Source organism: Microtus oregoni, unplaced genomic scaffold (assembly GCF_018167655.1).
Source record: "Microtus oregoni isolate MIOR12 unplaced genomic scaffold, Mior012 000014F_ref0000157, whole genome shotgun sequence".
Taxonomy (NCBI): Eukaryota; Metazoa; Chordata; class Mammalia; order Rodentia; family Cricetidae; genus Microtus; species Microtus oregoni.
In genome coordinates this window covers 7,835,197-7,862,600 of record NW_024543073.1, presented here as the reverse complement: position 1 = coordinate 7,862,600, position 27,404 = coordinate 7,835,197, and the positions used below count along the sequence as shown (strand labels likewise).

At 43.6% G+C, this 27,404-nt stretch overlaps 1 protein-coding gene across 1 annotated transcript in view; it reads left to right on the top strand.

Moving 5' to 3' along the window:
• Positions 1-27,404, top strand: part of Depdc1b (DEP domain containing 1B) — a 59,831-nt gene that overhangs the window by 12,228 nt on the left and 20,199 nt on the right. The window contains exons 3-6 of the mRNA XM_041663522.1: positions 17,724-17,859; positions 20,318-20,445; positions 21,460-21,590; positions 23,576-23,623. Of these exons, the coding sequence (XP_041519456.1) occupies positions 17,724-17,859; positions 20,318-20,445; positions 21,460-21,590; positions 23,576-23,623 (443 nt within the window). The remainder of the gene's footprint in view (positions 1-17,723; positions 17,860-20,317; positions 20,446-21,459; positions 21,591-23,575; positions 23,624-27,404) is intronic.

The window sequence follows — 27,404 nt, the reverse complement described above, 5'->3', positions numbered from 1 at the left end:
CACTCAGCATTGCTTTTGGGTATTTCCCTACAGCAATGAAAATTTAGTGTACGAAAGGAAAACTTGTATCTGTAGCGGCTCTGTTAATAATTAGCAGTAACTGGAAACAACCTAACCGTCCCATGGTTGGCTGGACAGCACAGTTCATCTACACAATGGAAGGCTGTCAGATTGGGGAAGGGCGTTGACCATACAGTGAAGGGAAGAGAGTGTTTGGGGGAGTAATGAAACCTCTTTCCTGATAGAATGAAGGCTATACAAATGTGATTGTGTGTTAAAAGTTGATAGGATCATATTACCCCCAACCCCCAAATCAACTTTTCAGTAGGCCAGTAAGCTGTAGAGTTGAAAAATCTCATTGGTATCTCTGTTGACAGAAACTTGAGCAGATGTTTTAAAATGTAAGACCCCTGAGTCATTTTTTTGTCACCCTGTGAAACATTCTTGCAAATTCTTAGATTATCTTGTAAATCTTTTGAAGGGAACCGGTTCAGCTCCCACAATGGGTGGACTCTTTACTCCCTCTAGTGGACATCTTTTTTCAGTAGGAAAGCACAAAATGCATATATGTGATTTTATTATTCTCTCACTTCTCATTTCACCAAGTCCATAAAGGTCAAGTTTCAGGCGCTAAGTTTAAGTGCCAAGCTGCTGAGACCAGCGGAGTGCAGGGACCTGGAGACGCAGGGAGTTATTTTCATTTCTTAAGCAAGTAAAAGAAAAATATCCAATATCAAATTGGTCAGTTGAGTTTGGGAGCATTAAAAGTATGCTTTTCTTTTGGATATTTTTCTTTTGGGCCAGCCTGGTCTACAAGAGCTAGTTCCAGGACAGGAACCAAAAGACAGAGAAACCCTGTCTCGAAAATCAAAAAAAAAAAAAAAAGTATAAGGAATGCTTTTTCTTCTCTATCTCTCTCTCTCTCTCTCTCTCTCTCTCACTAAGAAATTGGTTCAGACTCACACCTGATACCGTTTGCTAGAGGTTTCTTTATTGGCACATATGACCCGCTCTCAGTTTTGGCAACACTAGTTTTGAAATGAGAAGCAGCACATTAATCAGAGAATAGTTTGTGTGTGTTGATGTTTTTGTTTTAGATATATTTTCGTCTTAAGTTGACCCACTAATTACATCTTTGCTGGGTGTGGTGTGGCATTTCCACACAAGAATATGTGCTTTGTGACCAGATTCCATCCACAGACTCTCGGGTCACCTTGGAAATGTCTCATTTTTCTTGTTGGACATTAAAATCCCCTCTACTAGCTATATAGAAAAACTCAGTTGACCTTGTGACACTGTATTGCGCTATTAGAACTGTTCCAAGTGACTCCTTCTATCCAACTGTACCATTGAGGGTCTGATGTTATACAGACTCTCTGGGAGGCAGACAGATAGGGAGAGGGCCATGGTTAGGTAACAAAGGTGGCAAATTTCCAAGATGACGGGTTTCTTCCCCACTCTCCCCAGTTGAGACAGACTCTGACAGCTTTAAACAAAGACCTTGCAGGCTTTTTTCTCTCACCAGGAGGCCTGCCGCTGAAGGACTGGCTGAGCGAGTTCAAAGCTGGCTCAGAATGTGTTACATAACAGCTGTGGGCCAGTCACCCATCCCATCTTTCCTCAAAAGGACCAGCCCTAAATCAGGGGAGGAAAACTCTTCAACACTTTAAAAACCCCACCCCCTGAGAAGAGACTGGGTTTTTTTTAGGCTTCCTGAGACTACTCCCCACCCTCCTGCTTTGAGAGAAGGTCTTTTTCTCCGTGTTTCTGGTGTGTGTGTGTGTGTGTGTGTGTGTGTTCACTCCAATAGACACCTTTCTTCAACCTTGTCTGCTCCTGTTGGCAGTGTTTGAGATTTCTCCACCTCTTTTCCATCCTTTAACTGACAGATAAGATGAACTTGATCCAGACCCCTAGACTGTACCACGGTTGTTCATCTTCTCTCCACCCCAGTGATGAGCAGGCGTGCCCTTGCCTTTCTAGGTGTTAGTTTTCTCGAATAGCGACTCATGGGTTAATGAGGTCCATCATTCCTTCCTCTTGTTTTTTGTTTTTTTTTATTTTTCTGGTGATGTTGAGGATGGGGCCCAAGTCTTCATGTTTTCATGTGACAACTGGGAGGAGACAAACATGGCTAGTCTTAGGACATCACAGGGGTGAATTTGGTGGAATTTATAAACATGGCTAGTCTTAGGATGTCACAGGTGTGAATTTGGTGGAATTTATTAGGTTTATAGCTACAGAATAGGCCTTTTTAAAAAAGATTTATTTACTTTTTGTATGTATGAGTGTTTCGTCTGCATGTATGTTTATGCACCGGGGTGATAGATCCCCTGGGACTGGAGTTATAGATGGTTACGAGCCAATGTGTAGGTGCTGAGAATGGAACCTGGGTCCTCTACAGGAACAAGTGCCCTAAACCACTGAGCCATCTCTCTAGCCCCTAGAGTAGACATTTGCTTCGTAAGAAAGCAGCCAAGGCAAGGGCTTTGAGCAGGAAGGAAGCCTGTGGTCTACAACCGTTAATTTAGTAACAGTGTGTGTGTGTGTGTGTGTGTGTGTGTGTGTGCGTGTATTGTGTGTGTGTGTGTCCATGCATGCGTACATACACGTCGCTGTGTGTGTAGGCCAGAGAACACTTTGTAGGAGTTATCTCTCTCCTTCCACTCTTTGGGTCCTTGATATTGAATTCAGGTAGTCAGGCTTGGAGGCCTTTACCTGATTAGCCATCTTATTTAGAATTTTTATTGGTGTTTAACATTTCCTTATTGAGGCTTAGACTATAATCTTAGTCTTTTTAGAGCCAGTTAACAGTCCATAATAGTTTTCAGTTCTTCATAAACATCTTCAGTATTTCTGGGTATTTAGACCTTTGCACCTAGTTAGTATCTCAAGAAGTATGGAGCATTGAGAAGTGGGCAAATGTCCAGGGTCTCTCCATCTCTCTAGCTATATATATAATGCATTTGTGTGTATATATATATGTATATTTGGATGTATTATGTGTATATGTGTAAATGTGTATACATACACATACACATATATGATCTCATAAAGGTCAGTAATTAACACAAAAACATATATATGTATATATACATCTACATACATATATATACATATACATACACACACATACATATATATATATATATATATATATATATGAGATCTCATAAAGGTATAATTAACAGCCAGGTTGGAGTTCTGGAATATTGGTGAAAAATTTAAACATACATATGCTTATATGCTTATATGGAGCTTTTAGCTTTTTTTTGTTCCTAATCATGCTCAACTTTTCTATTTGTGGGAGTTCCTCTTTTGTGGTCTTGGTGGGAAGGAGACCATTAGAGTGAAAGCCTAGGTGATTGAGCCCACCCTCCTTATCCCTCATGGCAAGGAGGATGCAGGCACATGGCCATTCTGGCTGTTTAGGTGTTTGCACCCAGGACTAAATCTTCATGCAAGGGAAAGGACAGTTTTAATCTTCCTGGGACAGAGGCGAGAGTCGGTAGGAACAATGGTGGATGCATACAGGGACATAGTGCCAGTGCTGGCTTTGGGACTCACCTATTCTAGGGCTTGGTCTCAAATGTGGTTCTAGCTGTGTTTGCCACCTGGCCCTCTGCTTTTGTCTCTCTCTGCCTTATCCTTGTTCCTCCTGTTCTCTAGCTCTCTGCTGGTTTGTGCCCTATTTGATATTTTCATATTCTTTTCTAGTTAACTTTGTCAAGATTGGTTTCTGGTGTTTGCAGCTGCAAGAGCGTATATCTATGGAACAAGCAATGACTGCAGAGGATGTTAAGTTGGGGCAGCTTTTTTGGCCTAGGAGATTGTGTGTAGACCGTCTGAGAGCAAAGCAATGACTCAGACTGTTGTGCAACATTCTGAGGCAGGAGGGGTCCTTGGCGTTCTCTGAAAGCCCGAGGCACAGGGGAAGATCTGCCAAGGACGGGAGCCTCACCAGTTGAACCCTGGGCTGAGAATTATACACGGAACTATTAAATCAGCGCAATTCTGCGGGTACAGCCAACCACTGCCATCTTGTGATGTGGAAGCTGCCCGGGTGTTGGTAGACATGCCAATGGGATGTTGAAATACGCTGTCAAACCAGGTGAAGCCTGATTGTCAACACAGTTTTGTAAAGTCCTGTCTAAGGTGTGTTGGTGATTAATTCTCACTAATTTCAAACCTGTGAGTTGTTTCTCTGCCCTGACCCTGAAATATTTCTGCCTTCCACGCTGTCTGGCAGGTTTCTTTATCCTTTCCCTCTGTGTTTGTTTTAGGCATGTGACTGCTACCAGTTTATCCTTAAAATTGCTATTTTCTGTGCTCCTTGGCTAGTTTTCTCTGAATTCTCTCTGCTTGTTATTTATTTATTTATTTATTTATCCACTAGCTTCAGTAGAGATTGGAACCACAATTCAGAAATCTCTTGGGAGCAGTGTGGTTCACAAGTGCTCCGCCCTGTTAGACGGCAGAGAGCTCTCTCGAGCTGGAGGGAGATCGCATAGGAGCACATCCCAGCTGTTATTGACACAGAAACAACAGGAAAGAGACATGGGGTTAGTTAGCCTTTCTCAGGAAAGCGCAGTTTAGGATTAGCAGAGAACAGTGGGGATTTGTTGTGCGGTTGTAAGACGAGGTTCACTGAAGTTCCTGAAAGGCAGAACAGACACACCATTCTGCGTGTGGAGTTGGCAGACTGGTAAGCTAGGAATGAGCGATGCCAGGCAGATGTGTCATGTGAGCCTCAGGAAGCACAGTTGACGTAAGTGTATTTATGCCACTCACATCAGCCTTTTATCAATTGCTTGATTGAAACTTACGCTCTGATATGAGGGGCTAGTATTTTGTGTGTGTGCATAAAACTTGAAAAGATATTTTAAAGTTACGTTCTGAGCTGTATTCTAAGTTTTAGTTTTATTTCTTTATGCAGTTCCAGGGGTGTATCACAGTGCATGTGTGGAGGCCTGAAGGCTACTCAGGGCTACTCATGAGAGTTGATTCTGTCCTTCCGCCACGTGGGGCCTTGGGATCAATCTCAGATCGTCTGCCTTGGCGACAGTGCTCTCACTTGCTGAGCTATCTTGCTGACCCAGTTTTGAACTCTTGTTAGAATTTTGTGGGTTTTCTTTGGGGGGGGGGTGTCTCTGGTAATTATACCCTTACATATGCCGCCTTGCTCTCTCTGTCCTGTTTCTTCTTATCCTTTCTCAAGCACTTGTCACACCTACTGTATCCATGGTGATGCGGAACAGAGAAAATGGGCACCCCTTTCTGCACATGGATGAACCCTGGATCTCTTCTGAAGCCTCTGATAGGACATGGCTTCAGGGCTCTAGGAAGGTTATCTCTATGAAGTCCCTCAGAGAAGTTTGCTTTCAAGGTGGCACTCAGTTGAATCTTCATTAGCAGCAGGTGTCTGCCTGTGGAGGACACCAATAAACAAGTTGGGTGTCATTACAAGGGAGTGCTGGGAGATAAGAGTGTGACAGAATTTTCTTTTTTATCTGGGTGTCCCCATCATTCCAACAGAAGATCTAGTGTCCATTGAGAAAGAAGTCCGAAGGTTAGTCAATGAAGAGTGAGCTCCCGACCTTACTGTAAGCCAGCAGTTCTCACTACACCCCCTTTTCTAGTAACACTGGCTGTAGCTTTCCCACACCATGTGAGGGGGAGTGGAGTATAATGTGAGCTCAGTGATGGGAGGGTTGTAACAGGGTGTGGAGTACGGCAGGGCTGGGCTCCAAACCCAGCTATTTACAGTTTCCCATCCATGCATCTCTAAGTAAACTGCTTATACTCTGTGGCCCTGTGGCCTCATCTACAAACTAGGAATGCTAACATTTGGACTTGGCCCACACTTAGGAGTAGGGATTGAATGGTTCTGCCGCTTATAATATTCAGATTGAATGTGCTTGTTGTTGGCAACGCAGTGGGGACAAGGTAGGCCTGTCTGTTCCTTGTCTCATGCTGTCTGTGTAACCCCCAAATAAACACCGTTACGTCTGTTCACTAGACCAGGGGCCGGCAGCCTTGTATTATACTTGGCTGGATAGGAGACAGCTGGTCTTGCAGCCTCTGGCACAGCCCGATTCGCCTGCTTTCTGTGAGAAGCAGCTATAAATCGTATGTAAAGAGTGTGTCAGTAAGACTTTGTTTATAAAGCAAATGATGGAGTTTGACGTGCAGGCATAGTTGTTAGACCAAGGTTTACCCACTTGTGTCTCATGTGTAACAGGTACTTGTATTTCTTGCATCCATGTGAAGTTATATTGAACGAATGCAAACACAGGATCCTTTAGGACTTTGGAGTAGAGAAGGAGGTGGCAAGATAGTACCAGATATGCATGATTGTGACAGTTTGAATGTAATTGGCTGCCATAATCTCATTGGGAGTGGCATTGTTAAGGAGTATGGCTTTGTTAGCATGGGTGTGGCCTCATTGGAGGAAGTCACTGTAGAGATGGGCTTTGAGGTTTCCTGAGCTCAGGATACCCTCTAGTGTCTCAGTTGACTTCCTGTTGCCACAAGATTTAGGACTCTTCGCTACTACTCCAGCATGGCATCTGCTTGCCTGCCATGCTCCCTGTCCTGATGATGGACTGAACCTCTGAGCCTGTAAGTGAGCCACCCCTATTAATGTTTTTCTTTATAGGTGTTGCTTTGGTCATGGTGTCTCTTCACAGCAATAGAAACCCTACCTGAGGCAGTGATCTTTAGTGCTGTGGATAGGGAGTACCCAGAGGGATACAGGAGTTAATAAAGTGAACAGCACATGGTGATGCAAGTCTCACCTGAGAAGGAAAGAACTGCAGGAACCCAGGACCAGTGGCTTTCCCAGGCTCCTGGGGTGTTCTCACGCAGAGTGCTGCTGAAGCCCTGCCTCTTCCGGAAGGAGTGGACTGATTCTGTTATTCCATGTGCCCCATGATGGGCTAGAAGCATCTTGTAGAAAACAGGGATGATACAGCGGCTGGGGGTTGTTGGCCTGAAGAGAGAGGTGACCTCTGTGGTGAGCACAGACTGTTTTGTGTGCTGCAAAGAACCACTTCTCCATGCATGTTTGTGGGACATTCTCCTTAAGGGGAGGTCAAGAGGATGGGAATTACTAGGAAGACCACAGCTCTGGTCCCCACAGTTAGTCAGCTGCTGCTTCTCCCCTGCCTTCTTTTCCACCATGAGTTCTCTCTCCTCTGTCATCACCTTGCAGGCTTAGAGTGCTGTACCTGGCAGAGTGACCCAGAATGTCATTCCTGAGGGTCTGCACCCTCCTTGATCATCTTGCACTTCTTAGACTAGTCTTTCTGTACTGTGCCATCCACAATTGCAGTGGGACAAGGAGGTAGCAAGGGGTGCCATGCAGACATCGCTGCTCTAGGCTGTTCCTCCTGCCTTCACTGTACGAGCACAGTCATCCTTCCTTCTGGTCAGAATCACTTACCCTTGCCATGGTAGTCATTCTTCTCGCCCTCTGCTCCCTGGCCACAGGAGCAGTCCAGAGTGTCCCCATTCGATATCCTAGCAAGAGTTTGTCCCTTTGGGGTCAGGAATACTACCAGCTGAATCCAGAGTGGTGGTGACCATCAGTCCTCTGGGAGTTACTAGGGGGGTTGGAGAGCAAGGTTAATCAAAGGAGAGCATCCTTTGATTTTTGGTTTTAATCTAAGGGGCAGCCATACCCATAGTGATCCCTCAGTTCCCAGATGGTTTCATTGCTGTAGGCCCTGCCTGTGTGTCCCCGTGCAGTGCTGCCTTGATCACTGTAGGTTTGTGACAGTCCCGGAGGTCAGTTTCCTGCCAGTGCTCCATCTTTGTGCTTTTCCAGATCTTATTCCTAGTCTAGGTCCTTTGTCTTTCCTCATTGGTTTTAGAGTCAATGTGTTTATAACAATTCCTCCTGGGGTTTTTGAATGGAATTTCTGGTGGAATTCAGTAAATCCATTTGGGATTTAACTTCTCAACAAAATTGAATCTACCAAGTCATAAACAGAGTACAGACATCTTTCTGTTTGATGTCTGTCTGTTGTTCTGCTGTTTTAAGTTATTTCAATTTTGAATATGTTTCATTAGATTTTAGGTCGTTCATGTTTTTTGATGTTACTGTATACAGTTATATGTTCCTGACACACCTTCATGCAGTTTTATGAAATATAATTAGCAAATTTTCAGTATTTGTATATGATATTTATGATGCACACACACACACCATACTACTACTGCATGTGCTGAGAGGCTTTACAGAGCACAGTTAAAGCCCTAGAATTGAAGATTTGTCTAACTCATGGATTTCTGGAAAACAGCATCCCTGAAAAGACCAGAGCTCATGGTAATTACTCTCTGGCAGGTTTTTGTTGATGTTGAATTTTGTTTTGTTAGTCTCAAAGCCTGAGATAAAGAAATAGAAGATTTGTTAAAGGTTATATTTTTTATTTGTGTGTGTGTGTGTGTGAGTGTGTGTGCGCCTGCGCACAGTTGCGCATACAGAGGCCAGAAGAGAGGGATAGATCTTTTGAAACTGGTGGTTGTGAGCTGCTTAGCATAGCTACTCGGAGCTGAACTCTGGTATTCTAGAAGACCAACAACTGCTCTTACCTAGGGAACCATCTTCTTAGCCCTCAAAGATTTAGAAAGTGTGTTTTCCTTATGACTTAGATGTCTTATTGCACTTTTGATTAAATACTAAATTTAATTTTTTTCAAATAAGTATGCCGAGGATAGTAGTTGTTTGTATTGTGTTAAAGGGCATTTTCAGCCATTATTTGGTGATGGAGGGGGCGCTAAGAGACCAGGGTTGCATTGTTGGCTAGTCAGGGAGGCTGATCACTTTGCTGCTCTTAATGTCTTTGGTATACACATGTGGAATTCAGTATGACTTTATAGTTCTGAAATTTATGACTTACAGTTTCTGAAACAGACACTTTACCCAGCAGAGGGAGCCATGGTCTTTGGAATGTTCTCTTAGTGTGAGGGACCTCCCATGCTGGAGGCGATTGGCTGTAGTTGAACAGTGTGCACTGGTAGGGAAGCAGAGGTCTTTGCCCACAGTGTTCATCACCTGAGAGCTCGCCAGGGTTTGGACACAGGTACGGATGATTCCACTGCTTCTGGTTTACTATATTTTTTCTTGAATTACTTATCCATATAATCTTTAAACAATTCATTATTATTTTTTAAACACTTATTTTATGCATAGGAGAATTTTGCCCATGTATATCATGTGTGTGTTTGGTGCCTGTGTAGGGAGAAGAAGGAACTGGATCCCATAGAACTGAAGTTGATGATGGTTATGAGCTATGCTGTGAATGCTGGGAATTGAACCTGGGTTCTCTGCAAGAGCAACAAGTGCCGTTGACCATTGAGCCTTTTCCCCAGCCCCTAACAACCAATTGTCTTTGTTTCTGAAGTATTTTCTCTGTCCTTGACTTTATATAAAACTTTCCAGAGTTTAGTCTTTTGTTTGTGGTAGTTTTTTAGATCTATTCATATTGATGTGTGTGATTACAATTGGCTGTTTGTACCCTGACATACCAGCATTCCACAGCCTGTACCCCGTCAGTAGAGAGTTGGGTTGCTTCCATTGTGCTGTCTTCATCTATGTGGAGAGATTGTTCTGCCCAGCCAGTGTTATTTTAGGGTACCCAGCATTATCCCAGAGTTCATTGCATTTGGAGGGTTTGGGTATATTCCACTTGCTGGTACTGACAGATCCTCTTCCAGCACACATAGTGCTCGTTTTTATTCCACTGGCAGAAAATATCTGATAAGGATTGATTTACACATTGCCCCCCTGGTGTGCCTGGAGAGCTGTCTCACTGTGATGATATTTGGCATTACGCTGGTGACTGATGAGGCTGAGTCTTTTTATGCGTGCTCATTATTTCCATCCACATCTGGAAATACTTGTTTCTTTCACATTCTTACCTCTCTGTAGAACTTTTCCTTCTAGTAGATTCTTAGTAGTTAAGATAGGATATTTTGTCAATTAATCTTTTATCAGTTATATAGATGGTAGTGGTCTCTCATTCTCCCTTTCGCGGTGCTGAGAAACGGCCTTGTGAGAAAGCAGCCTGTAACCTAGCTACACCTTCAGCCTTTGGTTTCGTCTGTGAGTGCCCTACTGTGCTCTGCTGTGCTCTGCCCTGCTCTGATTCCCCTCCCAACCCATCCCTTCCCCTCCCCTCTTCTGTCTTCCCCCTTCCTTCTGTTCTTCCTGTTACTTTTTACAGTCCAATCCAGGACTCTTGCACATGTTAGGCAAGCACTTGCTCTACCACAAAACCTCTAGGACTTGTTTTATGGCATCCTGATGAATAGAAAACTTAATAATTTTATTATATCAATGTTTTGTTTTTTTCTTTGAGACAAGGTCTCACCTTGTATCTCTGGCTGGCTTGGAGCTAACTGTTCAAAGGTACCTGCTGTCAAGCATGGCTACTGAGTTCAGTCCCAGAACCCAGATACAGAAGAAAGGAACTAACCCCCCCATAGATGTCTCAGTCCTGTGCATGCTGTGGCCTGTACCACAGCTCCAAGAAAGGAATCGCTTAAAAAGTCTTCATCTCCTGGAGTCTGAGAGTTATTTTTTTAATATATTATCTTAAATCTCATATTTGCTGTGATATTTGTGTATGCATAGGTGTATGTGTGCGTGTGTATGCATGTGTGCATGTTGTGTGTCAGGTGTCTTCCCACTCAACTGAATCATGGCTTTGACTGGGCTGGCCAGTAAGCCCTGGGGAGCTGCCTTTCTCTACCTTCTAGTTCTAGGCTTAAAGGAACTCACAGTCATGCCTGACTTTTTGTATAGGTGATGGGGATTTGAGCTCAGGTCCTCATACTTACATAGCTAGTAGTTTTTTTTACTCACTGAGCAGTTCCCTTAGCCTTTATGATAGTTTTTATTTTGAGTAAATAAAAGAGTTTTTACTGTTAAAATAAGTGATCATAACAGAAGACACAGACCATTCTTGCGCTTCATGGTGTGAATCAGGCAATGTTCTGATTGTCTATGGCTGAGAAACAATGTCACCAAACTTCACTGGCTTAAAGTAACTATATTTTTAATTTAAGCTACTTTTTTTTTGTCTGTTTGTTTTTAAGACAGGGTTTCTCTGTTTAACAGTCCTGGTTTCCTGGAACTCCTTTAGGAGACTGGGCTGGCCTTGAACCCACAGAGGCCTGCCTCTGCCTCCCAAGTGCTGGGATTAAAGGCATGCACCACCTTTGCCCAGCAATCTATGTTATTTTTGAGAAAGGCTTATAAGCTCAAGGTATCCTATAATTCATTATTGTAGCCCAGGCTGGTCTTGAACTCTCCATTTTCCTGCTTTAGACTCTATAGGACTGGAATTATAATGTACCACAAGACCAGATTGCTCGCTCTCTCTCTCTCTCTCTCTCTCTCTCTCTCTCTCTCTCTCTCTCGTCGAGGAGAATGCTGATGGGCCCCCAAGATCTGTGCCTGGAAACTGCTTGTCATATTCTGCTTGTCAGTCCACTCATTGGGGTCAGGTAGAGAAAGCTCCTATTGATGGAGACGCAGTGACATATTGGGTAGGAAGAGCATATGGAATGGGATGGGAAGAGCATATGGGATGAAAAGAGCATATGGGATGGGATGGGAAGAGCATATGGACGGGAGCTATGTTGTGGCCATCCTTGGAAAATATAATCTGTCAGAGTTTGCCTCTGGCTGCAACAGTTTCTTCTCATTTTCAAGGACCCGTACCCACCCGGTGAGACAACTGAGTCTCATCCCGTTATGTCATGACATCTACTGATACGCAGTCTGAGATACATCTGCCATTTCTGCTACTCCCCAGAGTTCCATGGGGCTCTCAGCTCGAGTCTTTGCTCAACATTCTGAGTCATTCTTTGTGTAAGAAATAGCCCAGATCTGCAGCAGGATATCTTTCTCAGACACTTCCAGTGCCCTGAAGGTTGAAAGTCGCGATAACTCATTTCGTTTCGAAAAGTTGAGGCGGCTTTGATTTTCATTTCTCCTTTCAACTGCACACATGGGTGGTAGTTCTGCTACTATTCCTGTCTTAAGAAGCTTGTGCTTCCTTAGGAATCCTGTTGTGACTTGCTCCATGAGATGGAGTCACAGTCTTAGAGTTCTTTGGCTCAGCTTCTGCTCTGTCTTGGGCTACTCAGAAGTCCTCTGTGACGTAGTCCCTTGTGACTCCTGAAGCCTATGATGGAGTATTGACTACATCCTCAGTCCCTGGATTTCCCAAGTGACAGGAGGGTCTTGCTACTTGTGACAATCTGCTTTGGTAAATACTGAGTTTTTGTTACTGCTGGGGCCCTGGGCAACTTCCTGATGGGCTCAGTCTTGGGGAAAGAGCCGGTATTTCTCCAAGACGCTGACAAATATCCCCCACAACGGTCCGTCCCAAGCTGGGAGACATGGGACTAAATGAACTGAATTCAAGCCACATCCTCAAGTTTGAAAACACGGGGAATGACAGAGTAGACAGTGCACACTGGGAATGCATGGTCTGTTCAGTAACTGGCCACTGTGGTGCATGTAGGAGAAGTGACACTGCATCTTTACAGCAGACTGCCACAGTGACAGTCCAAAGGTGTTCACCCCTGAACTCTCTGCAATGTGATTTCGCCTTCATATTTTATTCCCTTGAATCCTTCTCACTGAGGTATTCCTTAGTTCACTTTTTCTTTAATGTCTTTCAATAGCATTATAAAGGACCTGCAATTTTTTTCTTTTCTTTCTTTTTTTTTAATATTTATTTATTTATTTATTTATTAAAGATTTCTGCCTCCTCCCCGCCACCGCCTCCCATTTCCCTCCCCGTCCCCCAATCAAGTCCCCTTCCCTCGTCAGCCCAAAGAGCAATCAGGGTTCCCTGCCCTGTGGGAAGTCCAAGGACCACCCACCTCCATCCAGGTCTAGTAAGGTGAGCATCCAAACTGCCTAGGCTCCCACAAAGCCAGTACGTGCAGTAGGATCAAAAACCCACTGCGATTGTTCTTGACTTCTTAGTAGTCCTCATTGTCTGCTTTGTTCAGCTAGTCCGGTTTTATCCCATGCTTTTCCAGACCCAGGCCAGCTGGCCTTGGTGAGTTCCCGATAGAACATCCCCGTTGTCTCACTGTGTGGGTGCACCCCTCGCGGTCCTGAGTTCCTTGCTCGTGCTCCGTCTCCTTCTGCTCCTGATTTGGACCTTGAGATTTCAGTCTGGTGCTCCAATGTGGGTCTCTGTCTCTCCTTTCATCGCCTGAAAAACAGGAGGATGCCTATATGTTTTTCTTTGGGTTCTCCTTATTTAGCTTCTCTAGGATCACTAACTATAGGCTCAATGTCCTTTGTTTATGGCTAGAAACCAACTATGAGTGAGTACATCCCATGTTCCTCTTTTTGGGTCTGGCTTACCTCACTCAGGATAGTGTTTTCTATTTCCATCCATTTGTATGCAAAATTCAAGAAGTCCTTGTTTTTTACTGCTGAGTAGTACTCTAATATGTATACATTCCATACTTTCTTCATCCATTCTTCCACCTTCAGCTGCCCATAGCTTTCACCTAAGGGTGGGGCCTTGTGAGCTCCTCCCCCTTTCATGCTGGTTTGGTCCTTCCTGACTTCAGGCCCTTAGAATCTTTGTTCCCTTCATTTGTCCTGCTCCTTGAGCGTTGGGGTAGGGAGGTGAACACTCCAGGGTCTTTTCTTCTCTGTACAAATTGCATGTCTCTGTGAGCTGCTGTCCACTTATGGTGTTTGTTTTGGAGACAGGCTTTGTGCTGTGTCTCCCAGGCTGGCCCCAGACTCCTGAGGGCATGCTCACACCCCTATTGAGGAACTTATAAATCTTGAAGGTGTGTTGTGCTTCGAGCCAGTTAGTTAGCTTTTTAAAAAATTGCTTTCCTGTTTGGGAAATATTTCTATTTCATTCAAGTGAAGTTTGAAGCAGATCAGCTAATGGGGTGTCTAGCCCCAGACCGCAGGAGTCAAATGCTATGATTAAACTTCTTATCTCCAGAAGGTACCTCCAGTAGTCACCACCAGAGGGAGCCCTTGTACATTTTTTTTACCCCCTCGGGGCTAGGTCGCCAGACTGAAGTGGAAATAGGATACCTATCTGCCAGGTGTTATGGTGGCAAAGATCTCATCACTAGGTAGGGTGAGAGATAGTCTGCACATAAGAAATTCTGCTTTGCCCTTTGAGATATTTATTTCTCAGTGGATATACAAGGATAAAGTTTCCAAAGCTGAAGGGGAGTGTATAGATGTCTGACACATCACTAAGTTGCTATTTAAGGAGGTTTTTCCTTCTGAAGGACGTACAGGCAGTGCGTAAGATGCCAAGTCTGAACCCAGGTCCCCAGTTTTCCTACCATAGTGGAGAGTGAGCTGCGAGGTGCGTGGTTTAGGAACTCGGGTTATATACGCAGGTGAGTCTGTGGGAGGGCGCATGCCCACATGATAAGCTTGGGTTGGAAAGAGGTTTTGTTGTGACTGTTGGTTTTAAGGAATCAGAGTGGACCTAGGTGTGGTGCGTCTGTCATTTCAGCACAGTGGAAGGCTGAAGCAAGGATGATCTGTAGTTCAAGGCCTGCCTGGGCCGTAGCAAGGGTCTGCTTAAAAACAGAAGAAAAGGTTGGGGGGGGGCAGAAGAGGAGGAGAGAAGAGTTAGATGTTAGATGGACTGTTATGAAACAGCCATTTTCTTTCTTTCTTTTTTTGGAGGGGAGGTAGTTGAAGGCAGGGTTTCTCTGTATAGCCCTGGTTGTCCTGGTACTCACTCTGTAGACCAGGCTGGCCTTGAATTCACAGAGATCTGCCTGCCTCTGCTTTCTGAGTGCTGGGATTAAAGTTGTGCGCTACCACCACCCAGCTGAGAAAGCCTTAACATACAGACTCAAGTATCCTTGGCTGGCTTAATGTTTTCATTTATTTTATACTTGGGATTCTGTCACCTGCTTTAATAATCTGATTGCCACATAATCCACTGGGGGTGGTTTCAGTTAATATAACTGAACTGGTGATTTCCAGACCTCGTGGTTTTTCTTGTGATTCAGACTGACTTAAAATGCAGCGTGGCTATTGGATGTTCTTTTCAGAGGATGCGGAGTCGAGCTTTTCTCTCCTGTGACTGTTGTGAAGAGGTTCCTGTAGTGCTCTTGTTACCATCATGTCTCCTGACTCACCGTGAGCCAAGTGTTCTTTGAAGACGTTGGCACTTTTAGAACTCTTTGATTCAGTGTGTGCCTTAGAATGAGACGCTCACAGCTCAGAAACTCATGACCGGTCCAAGAGTGAGACCATGTGTGCATGAAGTTTGGGCCGTAAGCATCTGCATCACACCCCTTGTCCCTAAAGCTCCTGGAATGTTGCAGAAGACAGGGCTGGGAAGATGGTGAGAGCTAGAGGTGGGGAGGACCAGGGCCAAACACATCTTCTGGATGTGACTTAGGAGCTCATGGCAGTCGTGGCTGTCTGCACAGATGAAGCCTGTCACATTCCAGTGTGTGCGTGCGTGTGTATGTGTGCATGTGTGTCCGTGTTGGGGCGGGGCTTGTACACTCTTAGCTATTGACAGCCAATGTCACCGAGGGGAGAAGAAGCACTTTTCTTTAAGGGTGTGGCCCCTGGTATTGACGATGTACCGAGGATGGCCTCATACTCATGAGGATGTGGAAGGTACAAATTTGACTTTGTGGAATATTTAAAAAGATAAGCTGGGGGGGGGGGTGGAGAGATGGCTCAGAGGTTAAGAGCATTGCCTGCTCTTCCAAAAGTCCTGAGTTCAATTCCCAGCAACCACATTGTGGCTCACAACCATCTGTAAAGAGGTCTGATGCCCTCTTCTGGCCTGCAGACATACACACAGACAGAATATTGTATACATAATAAATAAATAAATATTTTAAAAAAAGATAAGCTGGGAAGAGCTGGGTGGTAGATTAGCTGAGTGAAGTGGAAGGCAGATAAAATCCATTTGTGTACATGTATGAAATTTTCAATTAAACATTTTTTTAAAGAATAAAATGTTTAATGATCTGAATTACTTTTCCTATAGATATCACAGGGAAAATTAAATATATGTGTGTATATGTGTGTCTCTATGTATGTGTGTGTGAGTGCAGTGCTCATGGAGGCCAGAAGAGGGCATCAGATACTTTTACACTGGAGTGGCAGGCGATTGTGAGCTGCCTGACATGGATGCAGGGAACCAAACTTAGGTCGTCTAAAACAGACACGCTCTTAGCCACAGCGCCATTTCTCTGATTCCTGTGGGGACGGTTTTGAACCTTTATTTGGGCCTGAATCTTAAAAACAAAAGTTAACAACTTCCTGATTTCTTGCATTGCTTTTGAGATGCTCCCCTATCCTTTATTGCAGTGCTGGGATTGAACATCCCAGACGCCAAAGTTTCCCACATGCTGGGCAAGAACTCTGCCCCTGAGCCACACATCCATCCTACTGATATATTTCACTGTATCCTGTTCTAAAAAATGTATAGAGGAACGTCTTAGAAGAAAAGACACATTTAGCATAAGTTCTTTTTTTTTGAAAAAAAATCCTTTATTTATTATGTATACAATATTCTGTTTGCGTGTATGCCTGAAGACTAGAAGAGGGCACCAGACCTCATTACAGATGTTGTGAGCCACCATGTGGTTGCTGGGAATTGAACCCAGGACCTTTGGAAGAACAGGCAATGCTCTTAACCATGGAGCCATCTCTTCAGCCCCTAGCATAAGTTCTGTATTGGTGTGGTGCAATCCATTTTCAGGAGGGAATTCTTATGTTCAAGGTGGAATGGCCCTGATAGTCAGGGGATCCAGGAAGATGGGCCATGTGGAGAAAGCAGAAACATTCCAGACGGTTTTCTACCTCCCCGAAGATGGATTTCTTGGTTGGTATTTCAATCCCTGTGTGACATGTTGGATATTCCAGGGAAGAGGAGTTAGTCTTTCTGAGAAGTCGTTATAAAAGTGCACCCAGGGCTGGGCCTAGCTGGGTGGTGGAGTGCCTGCCTGCTGTGCGGGACCCAGCACTGCCAGCGAAGGAGTCGATGAATGTCAGTCAGTGTGCTGCCCTTCGACCTCGCCCACTGAGGATTTCTCCATCTGTAAAATTTAGCAATAGAGCCAGGAGGCAAAGAAGATTTCACGCTGGGTGAAACCAAGGGCCTCCCGTTGCAGTAAGAGCACCTTTAGAACTGATGAGGTGACACACACTTGATACTGCCGTTCTGGCAGCATAAGCAGAGGGGTTGCCTAGGCCAGGAGTTCAAGCCTGAGTACTAAAGTGAGACCTCATCTTAAAGATAAAGGGAGAGAAAAAGAAATCAAGCCAGAAGCCCGCCACAGCTGTCTACACTGTGATCCCTGCTTTCCAGAGGAGGAGGCTGGGGGACTGTGAATGCCGGGTCTGTCTGGACCCTGTAGCCAGTCCCTGTCTCACTGAGACTGATTGATGGCGAGCTAAGGGTGTAGTGGTGGCAGAGGGCTGTGTAGTGTGCACAGTGCCACAGGTTCAAACAAGGCTTATTATAAAAAATGTCTCATATTTTATACCCTTTCTCTATAAATTTTATTTGGTAGGCATAATGAATGAATATCTTAAACGTCATTGTTGATAATGCTATTACATGTTTGATAATTTAATCAAGAACGGGCTCATCACTCCCTTGAGTGCTGAACCACCTGTCTCCTATTGTCTGCAATATTAGAGCATTTCTTCTTGGATTCAGGTTTCCTCCTTCCTCACCCCTGAAGCCATATCCAAAGAAGCCCCTGCATCAAAGAGATGTCATCAAATTTCCAGAATGGAATGATCCCCCACCTGGCACTTCACAAGAGAACATTCCCGTGAGGCCGATTGTGATGGTAAGCGCTGCGGTAAAGACAGCGGGCACAGTATTGCAGTTGCTGGCTGCTGGGAAGAGGAAGTCACTGGGTCCATGGGGTTGCCATTGGTGGATAACTCCCCACCCCTGCCCACACAGTGGGCCCTGGGTAAACCCAGTGAGTCACACAGCAAAAACAAACAACAAAATAAAGAGATGAAAGGGACATGGGGACCCGGTGGGGGAAGGGATGAGGAAGGGACAAGAGGGGTGAGGAATGAGTGTGACCACAATGTATTGCACACATGTGTGAACTGTCAATGAATGAATGAATTAAAACAATAGTCATGATTTCAATCCAGGAGGGATCACCTAGTGAGTTACCAGCGTGTCTAGTGCGCTCTCCTGGGTCGTGTTTGAACTGTTTGGGAGGCACTGTGAAATAACTCCCCACCTGCCAGGGCTGAGGCCATTTCACAGGCTCTCTCCTGGTTTTCACTCTTACCCCTGACATTTGATAGAGCCTGTGGTGCCTGCTTTCATATGTTCAGTCAGAGCAGATTCTGCTAACTCCCTTTCCTGTCTTCTCCTGAAGGCTGTCTTAATTATTGTCTCGGGAGCATGAGCCGGGAGGCTGTCCTGTGGAGTGGCCCCATTCCCAGCACAGCGTATGAACAAGCCTGGCTTCTTCCGGTCTCTAAAGGCAGCACATCGTGAAACACACAGCCTCTTTTTTTCTCCTCCATATTTTTTTCTTAAAATATCGTTTGTGCTAACAAGACTGCCAAGATTGAGATGATGCTAAAAAATAAAATGCAGAGAATCTTTGATATGTCAGTTATGGAAGAAATTTACTGACCTTATTGATTTAGGTTAATCAGGTCTTATAAGATTAGACATCCAGACAGTTTTGTTTGTAAAGATGTGATGAAGCCATTTTTAGACAGCCCAATTAAAAGAAAAAACAGCCCTCGCCCCCCGCAAAGAAATTCTGTGATGTCTCAACTTGGGGAGGTTAATTAAGGAGCTCAGGCTTATCAAAAATGATCAAGGCAAAGATGACAGCAGTGACAGAAGCGGGGACCCCACAGGGGCTTGCAGACTTGTCAAGGGTGGTGCTGACTTTGGTATGAATTTGACAATAATGGTGGTTTATGGGAAATAGGAGTGCCTAGCAGGTGGATGGAGACAGTGACCCCGGAACTTAGAAGGGAGACAGTATTTGGAAATCCCTCGTTTACTTATTAAAAATATTTACTGAGAGCATCCATGTGTGACAAGTGTGCAATGCGTATATACTCAGTGCCATGTGACACCGTCTCTGCACGCGCAGTCTAGAGAGAGAAGGACAGTAAAGCAGGAGATACAGTGTTAGACAGCAGATGGAGACTGCGGGGTGCTAGCTCCTCGAGGACTGCCCAGTAGCTGTTAGTTCCTAGTCGAGAAAAGGTTCGTACGGAAACTCCTTTTCTTCAGTTGTCTGTTTAAACACCTAACAGAACCTGATCTTGCAGAGGAATCACAGTTTGGTTCCCAGCACCCATGTTTATTGGCAGCAACCATCATAAATCCAGTGCTGCTGACTTCCATGGGCACCTGAACCCTATCTACCCCACTCTCTCTCCTTTAAAAACAACAACAACAAACAAACAAAAAAAATAACTTTCTTGCTTTTTCCAAATTAGTAAGATTTTTTTTTGTAGCAGTATATTTAAAAAAATATATTCTAGAAACCCATTGTGAATGTTTTCTACCATAGTTTTGCCTCTCACAGGTCAAAATTCTTCCCTGTGATTGAAAAAAAAAAGTTTGACTTGTGTCTAATAGACTAACTGGGGCATGAACTGCTAGGAACACGGGTGTGGAGAGCTATGTGGCTTGGGCAGCCTGAGCTTTCTGAGCCATCACCTGTCTCCAGAAGGTGTCACTCCCTGGCTCTAGTCATCCTGAACCATTCTTGCAGGCTGCTTGCTTTTCTGCCCTTCGCAGTTGCTTAGGATTGGGTTGCTTTCCAATATTATATATTTGCTTTGATATTTGCTTATAAAAGAGAATTCTAGAATATATATATATATATATATAAATGATATGTATATATTACATACATATATATATATATATATAAATGATTACTCAGTTGGGACAATGTAAATCAAGACAAGCATTTCTGCACTTAATTTTGAATTTATAAAAATTTATTTCACAGGTTAGTTGGAGCTCCCACAGGAAATAGCAGTGGTTTAGTGCCGTACTTACTGCCTTAGCTCTTTTGCCATTCGCTGTAATAGGACCTGATCTTGAGAGTCATTCATTCCTTCTCAGCAGTCCATACAAAGAAAGATGATAACTCTAACCATATTTTCAGTCAAATTACAAATAGACGAGTCAAAAGCATTTCTCATAAACTGTAGCATTTTATGTTGAAAAATTTATTCTGGTTCTTTCTATTCTGCCCCTTTCATCCCTTCTTCCTCCCCATCCCCCTCCCGCCACATTAGAATTCTGAGATGTGGTTCAAGCGGCACAGCATTGCTATTGGAGAGGTGCCAGCTTGCCGTCTGGTCCACCGAAGACAGCTGACCGAGGCCAACGTGGAGGAGATCTGGAAGTCCATGACGCTATCCTAGTATGCACGCTTGATGTTTGGGAAATTGTGGGGTCTTCTTTCTACTTATCTCTTTCCTACTCTGCATTTTTAGTTTTCTGAAATTATGTTTAAAAATCTCAACCTTGCATAATCTGTACTTATGCTGTTTACATATATAATTTAACTGAATTTTTGAGAAGTTTCTATTGTTAGATATGACTTTGAATTCTTTTTTATTTTTTAAGCCTCTTGAGACATGCTCTTGCTCTGTGGCCCAAGCTGACCTTGAATTCTCTGTCATTCTGCTCAGCCTTTGGAGTGCTTGGACTTCATGTATGTCCTACCATTCCCAACTTAGAGTTTTAAACTTTCAGTCACTGACATCTTAAGTTTAATAAGCATGTAATGGAAAATTTGACCTTAAGGGATTTTAGTTAAAAAACTGTCTTAGAATTCAAGTTGTTGTGTGATTCAGTAATTAAGGAAGTATGCTATTGGAAAAGGATATTCTAGGTTATTTTAAATATATTCCATTCCTAACCCACTGTCTAGAAAGTTTGGGTACAGTAAATGAAAACAGTGCACCTTAAAGATTGATCTTTTGAGGTGATAAGGGGATGCTCAGTGGATAAGAGTGCTTGCAGTGAATGCAGCGAGGACCTTGGTTCAAATCTCCAGCGCAGGGTAGAAACTGACACGCCTGCTTGTGCCTGTAATAGCACTGTGAGGTAGAGATAGGTGGATTCCTGGAGCTCTCTGACCAGCTAGCCAAAACAGTGAGCTTGGAGTTCAGTGAGACCTGCCTCATAAAACAGGGGAGGGCTACAGAGAAGACATGAGGCACCCTTCTCTGACCTGGACATGAGCATGCATGAGTGCTGGCTCACATGTAAACATACACCACACATGCACGTACACACACACACACACACACACACACATACACACACACGGCGGGGGTGGGGGGAGAGAACCTATTGTATTGCTCAGTGTTTAGAAACAAACTTTGAAACTTTAAACATTATTTTAAGAATAAATTATTTATCATTTTAGTTTACAGAAAGTCCTTGGCCTGGATTCCCTGGAAGAAGTTCTAAACACCAAACTTGTCAACTCCAAGTTCATCATCCATAATGTGTACAGTGTCAGCAAGCAGGGCGTCGTCATCCTGGATGACAAGTCAAGTGAGTGCACAGCCCTGTGCGCTGCTCGGACCTCACAGTGGCACACACGTCTCTTCCTGAGCCCCAGCGGAGTCTAGGTCCTCACTACATTTATCTGTTTTCTATCAGTGTTTTACTCAGTGTTTGGGTTATTAAAATATCATAGAAAGACGAGTGCCCAGGGAGTCTGAATGCTGCGGTCAAGGGCAAGAGTTACCATGTGGTAATGATTCAGGTGGTACTGGCCACTGAACCTAGGACCTTGTGAGCTAGTCAGGTACTCTAGAAACTGAGCTACATTCTCAGCCCCACGTTTAGGTTTCTGAATTACCTTTTCACAATGGTGTCAGTAAGTTAGGTTGACTGGGATAGTCTTTATTATTATTATTATTATTTTAATGAGATAACTTTAAATGTTGAAAGTATTTTTTTTTTGAATTTTTTTTAAGCTGGCTTATAAATCAGGGGTGAAACCAAACCACAAACCAAAACATGCCTTTAATTTTTTATTTTTATTTCTTTTTGTAACAAGGCAGTCATATTGCCCATAGTGCCTGTGGTGGGCCACAATCGTCAGACTGGTTTTATTTGTTTATGTGTGGCAAGGTTTTACTATGTAGTTCAGGAACTTGAGATGTTCTTGCCTCAGCTGACAGGCAGGGATGTGTCCTCATATTTGACTCAAGACTAATTTAAAAGCGTTTTCTTATAGGTAAGTGTTGGACCGGAATTAGAAGGGTTCTTTGAGTTGATCTTAAGTCCTTGCTGATAATTGGCTGGAACTAAGTGACCTTTGGATGCGAGAAAATGGTCTAGTACTTTGGGGGACATAGGAAACTGTTAGTACATTCAGGCTGAAGCTCCTAACCAGTGGCGTGTACAAGAAGGATCACGGTGTGTGAGCGGAGAAGAGGTTTAAGTAAGCTGTGTCCCTGGACAGGAGGAGGACTTGCCTTGGAAAACAGGAGCACTTCTCCTGTCGTAGGCCCTCCATCAGGAATGGAGGACAGTGACAGGCAGAAATCGGTGTGTGGAGAAGAATCATACTTTGAGTTGGCACTTGGACAACCAGTCAGGTGTTTTTTTTTTTGTTTGTTTGTTTGTTTTTGTTTTGCTGTTTTTCTGCAACAACAGGCTGCTTCCCATACTATAGAATCATACAAGTTCCTTTCTACTGTAGGCCCAGAGGGAAGAGGCTGTATCAAGTTATTTTGCTGGGATCTTTTTTTTTAAAGGTTTTATTTTTATTTGTGTGTATGTGTGTTTCTGTGTAGGTTTGTACGAATAAGTGCAATATCCAAGGAGACCAGAAGAGGGAGTTATTCCCCAGAGCTGCAGTTGCATGTGATTGTGAACCATGTGATGTGGGTGCTGGGAACTGAAGAGCACCCCATGCTCTAACCACTGGGCAGTCTCTCCAGCCTCTGGGCTGGGCTTATCTTAGCCATGTCACTAATGTTGTAAGGCTGAGCTGCTACTTGCAGCCTGTGATTAATATGTCAGTGGAATGTTCTTGACCTGAAACATTTTGAAAATGGTAACAGGTAAAATGAAAACTATATTAGACCTACAAAATATACTGTCGGTCCTGTCTCCCCCAACCCCCGCCCCTGGCCCCTCATTTTGGTGCTAAGGATTGAACCCAGGGCCTCATGCATGCCATGTTTTTCCCTGGACAAATCATCCAATTCTTTCTTTTTACTACTGTTTTTAAAAGTGTATCCTATCCTTTGAGAAAGTGTTATTTCCGATTTAAGTACATGTTATAACATTGCTTCTAAAGAAAAGAAAAATTTCTATCTTGTAATTGTTCTGTACACAAATTGGTGAAATGTCTCATATTGCCTGGACAAATGATATATTCTAATACCGTGTGTGTGTGTGTGTGTGTGTGTGTGTGTGAGAGAGAGAGAGAGAGAGAGAGAGAGAGAGAGAGAGAGATTGATTGATGGAGTTATAAAGAGATGAATAAAATATCTTTTGTATTTTTCTTTTTATTCCTACAGAAGAGCTTCCTTATTGGGTCCTGTCAGCTATGAAGTGTTTGGCAAATTGTAAGTACTAATTATCTGCCAGTTTTATAAAATTAACAGAAATTAGTGCCTTGAATTAGAAAACATTCCTGCTCAGTGGGCTGGACATTGATTTAACACCTGTGAGGCTGGCAGGGAATCGCTTGGCGACCATTGTGGTTTTCCGGTAGATTCATGACTTAGTCACAGCATTTTATACTGCAGTTTTAAAGGCATCTAGTTCTTCCTCGGTCTCATGGATGACTAGACATCAAGTCCGTGCCACTCCCGCGAGCACATCGTAGGGGTGAAAGAAGCGAGTGACAGTGGACACCGTAGAGCAGCAGCCTCCTGCGGTGGTCTGTAGGCTGTCATTCCTAAAGGGGTTGGTAAGCGTCTGCCATGCTCACGTCTTGTGTGCTGGGCAGCTTCTGTCCTCCACGGGGCTTTGGAGGCCAGTGTTATAAGAGGAACAGGGTGTTTTAGAGAACTGGCCTGGCTGATCTGCAGGATGGCTTAGAAGGAGAGGAGCCTGCATTCAGAGAGACAACAAAGACTGTGTCAGAGACCTGCACGTAAGATCTGGAGGCCTGGCCCCGGGTGGGCCCGAGGGTATGCACTTAGGCATAGAAAATCTCTTTAGTGGACACATGGCATGCTCCTCATTGGCTGTCATCAGCACCGTAAAGGAACAGTATAATAAAGGCTTAATGAACACTATCATGTTCTTGGTATTTTCAGGAAGTGTAACCTAAAGAGTGGATTCTAATATTTAAAGGAAGAAACGCTTTATTATTATTACTGTGTGTGTGTATGTGATATGTATGTGTGCATGCGGATGTCGTGTGCATGCTGTATTGCCTGTGTGGTGGTCAGAAGGTGATTGGGGGATCGCTTCTTATTCTCTGGGCTCTGAGGGTCTTCACCAGATCATCAGGTTTGGACAGCCAACACTTTCACCTGAGGAACAGTCTATTCTGCCCGAAGCATGTGTTTTTAATGAGAATCCTTGTTATTTTAGCTTATTAATAATGATGATATTTGGTTTTAGAGAAGCTCTAGAGTATCATGGCTCTTTCAGGAAAAGGTTACTTTCTTATTTTTGTGTAGGATCAGCATATGCAGAGACAGATGTGTAAGTTATTGAATTAGTAGACTGAATTATTAAGCTGAGTCACTTCTGTTGATTATAGAATAAAACTAACCATTGAGTATGGTTGTCTTACTGGCCCTGTGTGGGGCGGTTTTTCCCTCTTATTCTGAACACACATAGCAATACCAGTTAACATACAACTCAGAGTTCTCCAAGTTTAACTCTTAAAATTTTCACTGATGTTTGTTGATAATTTGGATACGGCTTTAGCCTGGAGAAGTACTTTACTGAAGATTTTAAAATTGTGTGTTGTGTGTGTGTGTGTGTGTGTGTGTGTGTACATACTATTGCCATGCCATAGCAAGTGTGTGGAGGCCAGAGGATGCACGGAGGAGTTAGTCTCTTCTTCACCTTATGGGTTCTGGGACCGAGCCTAGGTGGTCAGACATGGCCATGAATGTCTTTATCCACTGTGCCATCTTGCTGACCCGGAAGTGCATTTTATCCTTTCTGCTCAACTGGTCAAAGTAAATTAAATAAAAATTACAACTTTGGCCAGCGGTGGCAGTGGTGACATAAATGTACAATTGCGAAGCTCCTACACTTTTTCTGAGCTCCTGGAGAACCAAAGATTTGGAAGTTACCCGTGGGAATGAAGCTATAGAGTGCGCTGAAATGCCGTGAGGTGCATTTGTTGTGTGTGACTTTTACTGAAGACGGGAATGCTGGGAAGTGTGTACTCAGTTCCCTGGTTGACACACAAAGCCACAGATGCCTGCAGTAAGGTGGGCATGACTGGCCATCTAGTAGAGGAAAGATGGCCTATGACTTTATAATTGCTACGGGCTAGAGACCAGAGTGTTGGGAGAAGGAGTGGGCTCACATGTATTGAGAGCAATCTTTACAAATGGTTAGCATATCACAGAGGGTTGGTTATGTATCAAATATAAAAGGTAGCCAAAGGACAAGGCCAGCCTGTTGGACAGTCTTATAAAATTTCTAAGCTTTCCTGAATTCTCCTGTGTATGAAACTTTACTCTGAGTCTGTCGGTTACGACCTGCTCTTTGTCCTTACCTTTAGTAAGTGCAGTCTCCTCTTGAGTCCTCTGAAAGGGTATAGGTGACTATCTGGTGTCTTAAGAGCTATGTGCCTTCTTTTTCTAGAAGTCTGCTATTCTTCCTTCTCTTTTGAAGATTTCTTCAGTCAGTGTAGACCACGCACGCTTGGACCTGCGTGCTCAGTTTTGGGCCAGACCCTTTCATGGACGCTCAGAGGATGAAGATTTGTGTTAATGCAGAACTGGATTAACTGATTTCTTTTGCCTTTTGTGTGTAGACATCAGAAGAGCCAATAAAAAATGGAAATAAAATAGGTAAAACATTTCATTCCAGAATCTGTCAGGAATAACATTATTATAAAAAGCTAGACTAAGGGAAAAATATGTCCTTAGAACTTAAGGTGATTAAGAAAGAAAAGATCTGTGTTTCCTTTAAGGGATTTCCCCCATATTTTTAACAAAGATGATGCTACATTCCCTAGGCATGTAACTGTTTATTACTCGCTCACCCTGCTAAGTACTAATTCTGGCAATGGGTCTTCTTGTTGAGATATAGCAGACCATCATTTGATTACGCTTCGTATGTGAGGAAGATGTAAACAAACATGGTTTATACAGTTGCTGCTAGGTTTATGCTTACAACATTATTTTAACTAATAAAATTAATTTTTAAGACGGGTACAGACTGTAAAGGGTACAGTAAGTTTTGTTTTCGGCTAGCGATTTTATTTTTACCTATGTGTGTGGGGGTGTGTGCATGTAGGTGGAGGTACCCATAGAAGTCAGAAGGGGGCATTGGATCCCATGGAGCTTCAGTTATTCATGGTTGTAAAGCCATCTGATGTGGGTGCTGGGAACTCTCTTAACCTCTGAGCCATCTCCAGCTCCCAGTAAAGGAGATTTTAGGGACACCATAAAGAGCCATTTCATGACGTCCTGGGGGATTGAATGTCATGGTCCAGAGTGGCTTCCTGTGTTACAGCTCGAATCTCTTAGCTCCCTCAATTCTGTGGGAAGAATTTCCTTGAATTCGTCTTTGTTGCTTTGTTCATCCTCTTGGGCATATCAGTCTATCTGGGTTTAACGACTTTGTCCTCTGCTGGCCGAGAGCTGGTCACATAATTGCACTCCTTTTCGTCCATGGTCCTCTTGGGACGCGCTGTTTCCTTCAAGGCCTCAGCACCTCCAGTTTGTTTGTCAGCTTGGCGGTGTGATCCTGTGCTCATTGTGCAGTGCACTGAGGGTGCTTGCTGTCAGATTGTGCAGATCATTCTTATTTCTCCTGGGACCTGGGTTCTAGAGGGACTTTCCTCTGCCCTCAGGTGGCACAGAGCATGGCCCAGGCTGGCTCAGAGCTTCCAAGGTTGCTCCAGCTCTACAGTGTGATCAGTTTTCCTTTAATAATTGGGCAGTGATTGTTTATAGTTTAGAATAAATTGACAAGATAGAATGTAAAATTTTTCTCATCTTTTCAAAAAGCATAAAAGTTTCATTTGTCTGAAAGTTTGTTAGGAAAGACTGATTCTTTCAACTGTATGATTTTAGGATATTATAGGATAGTTAATAAACTCAAGAAGTTGTAAAAATTTCTTGATAGCTCATCTATTACATATTAACAAATTGTTATTTTAACTTTATTAAGATTAGGAAAATTTTGACTATTTGAAATGAA